We start from the raw sequence: 10,013 nt of genomic DNA on the forward strand, positions 1-10,013 counted from the left end.
ACGGGGGCAAAACAATACACGAAAGAGGTTATGGAGTGAGCAACAGATAATAAAGGTTAAATAAGATCCAGTCGTGCAACGGTAACTAGTCAGAAAGGAGCATATATGCAAAGATTGTTGAGACAAAGACGAAAAATTATATGCATAATTTTTCTACCCCGACTCGGGGAAGATTGTTACCGATCGCTTTCAAGTCGATCGGCCCAATTAAGGATTTGTTTAGTTTGTAGTATGTAAGTTGTAAATATTTGTTTTGTTTGTGGTTGGCTCATTATTATTGTACTTAGCTGTTAAATTATTTTGTTTTCTAAATATTGTATTTTTTGTTTAACATAGATTTAAGCCTTACTAAACTTACTAACCTAAACAAATAAACTTACCCGTTAATTAGGCGTCGATAATTTGCGAAAAAAAATGTATTGTTGACGTCTGCAAGTCCGTGGATTCCCCGCCGGTTGACAATCTGGGAACAAATGAGGCCTTTGGAGCCCACCTCGGAACGTGCAGACCAGACGTTGGGGCCTTAGACGTGGTTCCCAAGAGACCATTAGATATCCCAGAAAGCGGCCACAATTTGCAGGCGTTTACAAAAATAAAAAAAATAAAAACAAATATGTACCGGAAAAACCGCAACGGCAAAAGACGGCAAAATAGTCCGCACTAAAAGTATCTAAACCGATAAAAACCGCTAACTAAAAACAACCCTGACACAACGCCACCCAGTTGCCGGATGAAGCAAGAAAATATGTCATCAAGATCGCTGCATCCGAGTAAAGGAAAAAGAGAGAGGGAGATCGAAGATTGGGAGAAGGTCGATAGTAGGTGACAGACGTTGGATTAGATCATTAGAGCTTAACCCGTCAGAGCGAAAACACGTACGTGAAATTTGAAGGCGAAAATTAAAAGTGGTACTAAAAGTGATAGCCAGGAGAAGAAAGTTGCGCTTTATCTGCAGTGGAAGACAATAGCGCCAGCTGTGTTCGAGTGAACCAGATCGCCTCGTGGAGCGCGGCAGACCTTGGACACTTTCGGGACGGGACAGCTCATACACCCTGGGGGAAGCCGCCCTTAACCCCGCTCGGTGCTAAGGAATCCGGACCAGGGATACGTCGTGGAATCGAGCCAGTAGGACAAGACAGCGAAGCCCGCAACGTCCCCAGAAGGAAATGGCGTGGTATCAGTGAAACGTGGGGTCATCAAAACCACACTGGTTGACCGTTAGGCGGTCGAGGTACGTACCCTCTCTCCCTCCCTCCTGCATGTCATCGATGGGCCCCAACGCGTCGTCGTGATCGGTACCGCAACATGAACGTTAAATTCGGAATAAAGAAGTAAAATGAATCCAAATCTTTACATTAAAATTAGAGCCAATCCTTTTTCCGCTAGTCTTTCGTTGGTCCGCTTTGCCTGATTGAGATCGGTTTCTATTGCAATAGTACTGAGTCCCCCCCCCGAACACGCTACGACCCTGAGAACGTAAGGGTGAGTCAGTTGGGCAGTGTGAGGCAACTCATACTTACACGCTGGATGGAGTAACGGATTATGTTGTTCTCGACACTCGCCGATGTTGCAGCGAATTTTGAATTTACAGGTTGCGTTGCCGTGATCGTTTAGGCAAATGCTGCACAACTTCCACTTGGTTACGAATCTTCACAGAATCTCAAACGGTGATCTGTTCGGCGACATGCTTTGCATGGTTTCGACTTCGCCTTCTCGGAGGAACTGCTTGGCTTACTGTTCAATACTTCATGGTTTAACACCGGCTTCTCCTTATATACGTTTTTACTTCCGCCATTGCCGCATCCGAAATTGCCACGGTTGCTTGAAGGGCTCGGCTCGTATTTCGGTTCCAATCCTACATTTGCTTCGAACGCTTCATCGACGATCTGTGCAACGAAATCAGTGAACGTCCTCAACGTCACCTTTCCCTTGATCCTTTTAAAGCGGACCCATTCGCGTTTGTCGCCGGCTGGGACTTTATCCACCAAATCTTGGATCAATATTGGGTTGACCAGGTGTTGCTGCAAATCTGCCGCCTCCAAATGCTCACAAAGCTGTTCTATGGCATTTCCGAATGGGATGAACGTTGCCAGTTTGTCCGGCTTCGGTGATTCGATCTTCTTGATGCGATTTCAATGGCTTTGAAGAATAAGTTCAGGACGACCTTATAGTTGGCGAGGTTTTTCGATTGCTTTTGGAACGGATTTCGGGAGTATCAGCTGACCTCGGACACTTTCCAAGGCGGGACCTTTCAGACTTTCTTGAAGCCTTACCAAGTTTTCTACATCAGTAAACCCGCATGCCTCGTTCGATGCTTGGTACGTCCCGTAAAAAAGTGGCCAATCTTCCGGCTTTCCGGTGAAAACTGGCAGTTTTTTGGTCACACCGCTTCTAGCTGCAAGCTGCATCTTGGTGGATCAGCATGCTGCTGCCCCAGCCCGTTTTGAATCTGGCTGTCAACTTGTTCACGATTCTTCTTCGGGATACTAGACGATGATCCATCCACGTTTTGATCCGCTTGATGGTCCACGAAATCGGCTCCAGCAATTCCACTTGCAGACGCGACCTCCTGTTTATTCAGCTTCTTCGGTTTTTGGTTTCGTTTCAACGATTCAGTAATTGGTGGCTTTCCGGCATTCACATTGGAGACTGATACCGGAAAATACAATCCTAGCCCTCGGGCATTCTCATCCATGATATTTACTTCCTCTTCATACTCGTCACGAATACACTTCATTCGCCGGAGGTAATTTACTTTGTCCGCTAGAGCACGACTCAGCATCTTTTTCTCTCGATCCAATTCCTGCTCTTTTAATTCCTGTTCCTGCTGCATCTGTTTTTCCTTCAGCTCCAATTTAAACTGCTTTTCCCTTTCCTCCAGGATCCTCTCCATGTCCCATTCCTCCAACCTCTTCTTATGCTCCTCTTCCATATACTTTAACTTCTGTTCCAGTGTGGGCACCGTTTCTGACTTCTTTTTCTTGGTATCTGTTTTTTTCTGATACTTTTTGGCCGCCTCTTGGCGAGCGGTCTCCTTGCAAAACCACCGTTTTTCTTTTTTTACGGCTTCCGTCACATTCACACATCGATAGTGAAACCAGTTATCACACGAATCGCATCCTACCATTGGCTCATTCTCCGTTGAGGTAGTTTTACAAGCCGCACAGGGCGTAAGCGTAAGATCCAGCTCCTCCTGATTAGAGTGATTTGAGATTCGATCCGTCTGACTCATTACTTTTTTGAGTCTGTTGCGGATTCAGAAAGTAATTTTGAAGCAGTCTATTTGTATGATCAGCACAAACTAGAAAATATTTAATTGATTATTAGTTTTCAACATATTTTGCTTTAGTTTTTCATTTGCTTACAAAGTAGTTTCTTTTTCTACCCTCGTGCTCACACCTACTCTTCCATCTTTTCGCTTTTCCTCGCCTAAATGTATAGTTTCCATATAAATTTCATAGCATTGCTTAAATTAATTTCTTACTCACGCCTTTTTAACTGTAGCTTACTCCAATTTTATTTAAATGTTCAATCTTCCAGGAACTTCATTGATTATGCCGTATCATTCGTTTAAACCAACTTGCCTGTGTAAACAAATATAATAATATGTTTTTTCCGTAATTCGTTTGAGGTTTTCTGTTAGGTTTACTTACAGTAACTAGATAAGTTGTTCCAACGTACAAATTCACTTTTTGCATTGAGAAACTAGCTTTATAACTAAAAATTTTAATAAATTTCACTGCAATAAATTGGTTTTATAATTCACGTTCAATTTTATCTCTTATTTAGTGATGGGAAACTTATCGATACTTATCGGTAATATCGATTAATGCTGGTCATCGATATTATCGTTAATTTTTTGACGTTAACGATAATTATCGATATTATAAGGGTGAGCACAAGTCAGTGCGGCTGGTTACTGGAGGAGACCCAAAAGAAGGAGACCTCACCTACCCTACCCCAGGAGTTGCTTTTGCCGCTAGGTATTTGTTGGGTGCTGTTATTCGACAAGATTTAGCATTGTTGGGGGTGGTGTAAAGGTTCGCCCCGGGTGTCACTGGGTTTCTGAGAAATAATGGTAACTAAAAAGGTATTTATAGTTTTTAGTTTCCTAAGAACAGATGAATTCGACAACTTAGTACTGGAGAGCTTTAAAAAAATATCCAAACTTTTTGCACCAACCCATGAAAAGCAAATAGCAATGATACGAAATTGTAATAAAATGCATTTTCTTTGGCTTGCCAAGTCTTATAATATGATGGACATGTATAGCGACAGTCTATTGGTAATTATCTGGTAATTGTTTAGTTTAACTTGGAACTGTTTAGGTTTAAAGTATCTGTTACCCAACAAACAATTTTTAGTTCCACTAAAAATCCAAATCAACGAAATTGTTGCGCCAAAAAAGTATCCTGGTTTATACAGGGGGTAGACAAAATAATTGAGATAAATAAAATTTCGCGTAATTTTTCAAAAGGACCTAAGTAACAATGACAGATTCTCTCCTCTCTCACGTTGTTTCGTTAATTACGTCGTCATTATAAATATTTCCCAAGCTTTCTTCCCCTTAATCGAGAGATTGTAATACTGGCTTGCTTACTATGGATTGAGTGTTATGAAATATGGAAAATATAACATAATTATTGATCAAAGAGGAAGTAAACAAAGAGAGTCTCTCAATGTTAGATAGGTCTATTTGAAAAATTACGCGAGAATTCTCTCGAATTTTAAATGGCCAGAACTTTAACGAAAAATGAATCAATTTTGATGACCGGTTTCATTTCGCTGGAGAACAGTATTATATTAGTATTACTTGGGAACTTGGTGTGACCAACCCGCACAAAATATGTTTCGGATTTCAAGAGTGTGTGTCAAAGTGTACATTTTTGCAACGCATAGAACGTTTTAGGCAACTAAATTGTCTATCTAAAATACTCTATTTAAAAAACCTGAGATCACCGATATTTTCTAAAATCATTTTTTGTTTTCAAAATTATATGTTTTTCAGAGTAAGATCTTTAACTCATATTTTTATATTTTCGAAGGAAAGTTCAGATAATTTTCACTAAGATATATTGATTCATAAGAAAAAGGTTCAAATACAGTTAGGTTTTCTTACGCGGGGGATACAGGGATACAGGCCTCGTGAAAAAAACATGTTAATACAGAAATCCGCTTGATAAACCGCTTTGATTCAAAAATTCGCGTAAAAAACCACGTTAACTTGAAAATCTGCATAAATAACCTTTTAGAGAAAATCCGCGTGAAAATAATTTGATCTTTTTAAATGTTAATCCAGATAACTTTTCAAACGCAAGATTGCAAAGTTGCTCGGTTTAATAAGAAAATTAGTACCCAACAGGGAAAAAACCGCCAAAATCAACACCCATACTTAACAAATTCATACCTCGATGATTCCTTGGCAAATTTTCAATCGTGGGCTACCAATGAACCCGAAATAAATTCTGATTTATTGACAACATATAAACCTAAGTGAAACAGAATGTCAGAAGTTTTGGCCATTTAAAAATTGACCGAACTTTGCCTGCTTCAATTATTTCCCATATTATACAACCTTCAAAATGAACTTCGGCTTGAAACTACTACGTAGAAAGCACTCCCGGCGTAAAACCCGAAGACTTTCCAAAACAAACTGTTTAACTCGTCCGGTTGTTTGAATTTTCATTCGCAGTATCGTAAGATTTGTCATTCAAGGTCTTAACACAATGGATACATTGCGGCTGCGTTTGCGGCAATTTGACAGTTAGCCCATACATTTACTGTCACATTGACGTCAGCGCAACGCAAACGTATCCATTCTGTTTGGGCCATCTCTGTCTCTGTTTTTAACAAATTTATATAGTAAAATTGCATTTGTCGAATAACGTTTGCGGTAAAAAAAATGGACAAAAATTGCCGATTTTTCATGGGTTTACCTTCAATCGAAACTACTCATGCATCATCAATCATAGTAACCCATGAGTTAGCAAAAAAAAATTGACAGCTCTATCAGTCAAACTCTAACTGTGATGACGAAAAAAGTGAAGCTACTCCGTTCAGAAGTGTGCGCGTTCAAAAAACAGTACCCCGCCGCGTCAAAAACGCTTCTAGCTGCAAGCTGCATCTTGGTGGATCAGCATGCTGCTGCCCCAGCCCGTTTTGAATCTGGCTGTCAACTTGTTCACGATTCTTCTTCGGGATACTAGACGATGATCCATCCACGTTTTGATCCGCTTGATGGTCCACGAAATCGGCTCCAGCAATTCCACTTGCAGACGCGACCTCCTGTTTATTCAGCTTCTTCGGTTTTTGGTTTCGTTTCAACGATTCAGTAATTGGTGGCTTTCCGGCATTCACATTGGAGACTGATACCGGAAAATACAATCCTAGCCCTCGGGCATTCTCATCCATGATATTTACTTCCTCTTCATACTCGTCACGAATACACTTCATTCGCCGGAGGTAATTTACTTTGTCCGCTAGAGCACGACTCAGCATCTTTTTCTCTCGATCCAATTCCTGCTCTTTTAATTCCTGTTCCTGCTGCATCTGTTTTTCCTTCAGCTCCAATTTAAACTGCTTTTCCCTTTCCTCCAGGATCCTCTCCATGTCCCATTCCTCCAACCTCTTCTTATGCTCCTCTTCCATATACTTTAACTTCTGTTCCAGTGTGGGCACCGTTTCTGACTTCTTTTTCTTGGTATCTGTTTTTTTCTGATACTTTTTGGCCGCCTCTTGGCGAGCGGTCTCCTTGCAAAACCACCGTTTTTCTTTTTTTACGGCTTCCGTCACATTCACACATCGATAGTGAAACCAGTTATCACACGAATCGCATCCTACCATTGGCTCATTCTCCGTTGAGGTAGTTTTACAAGCCGCACAGGGCGTAAGCGTAAGATCCAGCTCCTCCTGATTAGAGTGATTTGAGATTCGATCCGTCTGACTCATTACTTTTTTGAGTCTGTTGCGGATTCAGAAAGTAATTTTGAAGCAGTCTATTTGTATGATCAGCACAAACTAGAAAATATTTAATTGATTATTAGTTTTCAACATATTTTGCTTTAGTTTTTCATTTGCTTACAAAGTAGTTTCTTTTTCTACCCTCGTGCTCACACCTACTCTTCCATCTTTTCGCTTTTCCTCGCCTAAATGTATAGTTTCCATATAAATTTCATAGCATTGCTTAAATTAATTTCTTACTCACGCCTTTTTAACTGTAGCTTACTCCAATTTTATTTAAATGTTCAATCTTCCAGGAACTTCATTGATTATGCCGTATCATTCGTTTAAACCAACTTGCCTGTGTAAACAAATATAATAATATGTTTTTTCCGTAATTCGTTTGAGGTTTTCTGTTAGGTTTACTTACAGTAACTAGATAAGTTGTTCCAACGTACGAATTCACTTTTTGCATTAAGAAACTAGCTTTATAACTAAAAATTTTAATAAATTTCACTGCAATAAATTGGTTTTATAATTCACGTTCAATTTTATCTCTTATTTAGTGATGGGAAACTTATCGATACTTATCGGTAATATCGATTAATGCTGGTCATCGATATTATCGTTAATTTTTTGACGTTAACGATAATTATCGATATTATAAGGGTGAGCACAAGTCAGTGCGGCTGGTTACTGGAGGAGACCCAAAAGAAGGAGACCTCACCTACCCTACCCCAGGAGTTGCTTTTGCCGCTAGGTATTTGTTGGGTGCTGTTATTCGACAAGATTTAGCATTGTTGGGGGTGGTGTAAAGGTTCGCCCCGGGTGTCACTGGGTTTCTGAGAAATAATGGTAACTAAAAAGGTATTTATAGTTTTTAGTTTCCTAAGAACAGATGAATTCGACAACTTAGTACTGGAGAGCTTTAAAAAAATATCCAAACTTTTTGCACCAACCCATGAAAAGCAAATAGCAATGATACGAAATTGTAATAAAATGCATTTTCTTTGGCTTGCCAAGTCTTATAATATGATGGACATGTATAGCGACAGTCTATTGGTAATTATCTGGTAATTGTTTAGTTTAACTTGGAACTGTTTAGGTTTAAAGTATCTGTTACCCAACAAACAATTTTTAGTTCCACTAAAAATCCAAATCAACGAAATTGTTGCGCCAAAAAAGTATCCTGGTTTATACAGGGGGTAGACAAAATAATTGAGATAAATAAAATTTCGCGTAATTTTTCAAAAGGACCTAAGTAACAATGACAGATTCTCTCCTCTCTCACGTTGTTTCGTTAATTACGTCGTCATTATAAATATTTCCCAAGCTTTCTTCCCCTTAATCGAGAGATTGTAATACTGGCTTGCTTACTATGCATTGAGTGTTATGAAATATGGAAAATATAACATAATTATTGATCAAAGAGGAAGTAAACAAAGAGAGTCTCTCAATGTTAGATAGGTCTATTTGAAAAATTACGCGAGAATTCTCTCGAATTTTAAATGGCCAGAACTTTAACGAAAAATGAATCAATTTTGATGACCGGTTTCATTTCGCTGGAGAACAGTATTATATTAGTATTACTTGGGAACTTGGTGTGACCAACCCGCACAAAATATGTTTCGGATTTCAAGAGTGTGTGTCAAAGTGTACATTTTTGCAACGCATAGAACGTTTTAGGCAACTAAATTGTCTATCTAAAATACTCTATTTAAAAAATCTGAGATCACCGATATTTTCTAAAATCATTTTTTGTTTTCAAAATTATATGTTTTTCAGAGTAAGATCTTTAACTCATATTTTTATATTTTCGAAGGAAAGTTCAGATAATTTTCACTAAGATATATTGATTCATAAGAAAAAGGTTCAAATACAGTTAGGTTTTCTTACGCGGGGGATACAGGGATACAGGCCTCGTGAAAAAAACATGTTAATACAGAAATCCGCTTGATAAACCGCTTTGATTCAAAAATTCGCGTAAAAAACCACGTTAACTTGAAAATCTGCATAAATAACCTTTTAGAGAAAATCCGCGTGAAAATAATTTGATCTTTTTAAATGTTAATCCAGATAACTTTTCAAACGCAAGATTGCAAAGTTGCTCGGTTTAATAAGAAAATTAGTACCCAACAGGGAAAAAACCGCCAAAATCAACACCCATACTTAACAAATTCATACCTCGATGATTCCTTGGCAAATTTTCAATCGTGGGCTACCAATGAACCCGAAATAAATTCTGATTTATTGACAACATATAAACCTAAGTGAAACAGAATGTCAGAAGTTTTGGCCATTTAAAAATTGACCGAACTTTGCCTGCTTCAATTATTTCCCATATTATACAACCTTCAAAATGAACTTCGGCTTGAAACTACTACGTAGAAAGCACTCCCGGCGTAAAACCCGAAGACTTTCCAAAACAAACTGTTTAACTCGTCCGGTTGTTTGAATTTTCATTCGCAGTATCGTAAGATTTGTCATTCAAGGTCTTAACACAATGGATACATTGCGGCTGCGTTTGCGGCAATTTGACAGTTAGCCCATACATTTACTGTCACATTGACGTCAGCGCAACGCAAACGTATCCATTCTGTTTGGGCCATCTCTGTCTCTGTTTTTAACAAATTTATATAGTAAAATTGCATTTGTCGAATAACGTTTGCGGTAAAAAAAATGGACAAAAATTGCCGATTTTTCATGGGTTTACCTTCAATCGAAACTACTCATGCATCATCAATCATAGTAACCCATGAGTTAGCAAAAAAAAATTGACAGCTCTATCAGTCAAACTCTAACTGTGATGACGAAAAAAGTGAAGCTACTCCGTTCAGAAGTGTGCGCGTTCAAAAAACAGTACCCCGCCGCGTCAAAAACGAACATCGTGCGGCACTTTGTGGACGCCGGGTATGCCGGTTCTGGCATCTACAACATCTTGACACTATTGGACAACGATCAGAGCATCGAAAGAAAGTCCGGTTCCGGACGGCCAACGACCCTGAGCGACAAGAAGCTTCAAAGGATGCTGAAGAGGAAGACCGAGGGAAAAGTGGCTAAATCGCTGCGTGCAC

General features: G+C 39.2%; 2 protein-coding genes across 3 annotated transcripts; both read right to left on the reverse strand.

Annotated features, from left to right (window-relative positions):
* Positions 1 to 369: 369 nt before the first annotated feature.
* On the reverse strand, positions 370 to 3,786 carry LOC129732145 (uncharacterized). Of its 2 annotated transcripts, XR_008729188.1 has the most exons (5): positions 3,654 to 3,786; positions 3,489 to 3,584; positions 3,366 to 3,429; positions 1,521 to 3,301; positions 370 to 522 (listed from the first exon to the last, which is right to left on the reverse strand). XR_008729188.1 is itself a non-coding variant. In XM_055692704.1 (4 exons), exon 4 carries the CDS (start codon positions 3,230 to 3,232, stop codon positions 2,381 to 2,383), a length of 852 nt encoding a protein of 283 aa, XP_055548679.1. In that variant the 5' UTR covers positions 3,233 to 3,301; positions 3,366 to 3,429; positions 3,489 to 3,584; positions 3,654 to 3,786; the 3' UTR covers positions 1,118 to 2,380. The 2 variants fall into 2 exon arrangements, 1 of the variants encoding a protein (XP_055548679.1); XM_055692704.1 differs by lacking the exon at positions 370 to 522 and having other exon boundaries at positions 1,118 to 3,301.
* Positions 3,571 to 7,502, reverse strand: LOC129728877 (uncharacterized). The gene is made up of 5 exons (XM_055687346.1): positions 7,370 to 7,502; positions 7,205 to 7,300; positions 7,082 to 7,145; positions 6,087 to 7,017; positions 3,571 to 3,584 (listed from the first exon to the last, which is right to left on the reverse strand). The coding sequence occupies exons 4-5, from the start codon at positions 6,946 to 6,948 to the stop codon at positions 3,571 to 3,573; spliced, it is 876 nt and encodes a 291-aa protein (XP_055543321.1). The 5' UTR covers positions 6,949 to 7,017; positions 7,082 to 7,145; positions 7,205 to 7,300; positions 7,370 to 7,502.
* Between the last annotated feature and the right edge of the window lie 2,511 nt (positions 7,503 to 10,013).

This window comes from Wyeomyia smithii, chromosome 3 (assembly GCF_029784165.1).
Source record: "Wyeomyia smithii strain HCP4-BCI-WySm-NY-G18 chromosome 3, ASM2978416v1, whole genome shotgun sequence".
Lineage (NCBI taxonomy): Eukaryota > Metazoa > Arthropoda > Insecta > Diptera > Culicidae > Wyeomyia > Wyeomyia smithii.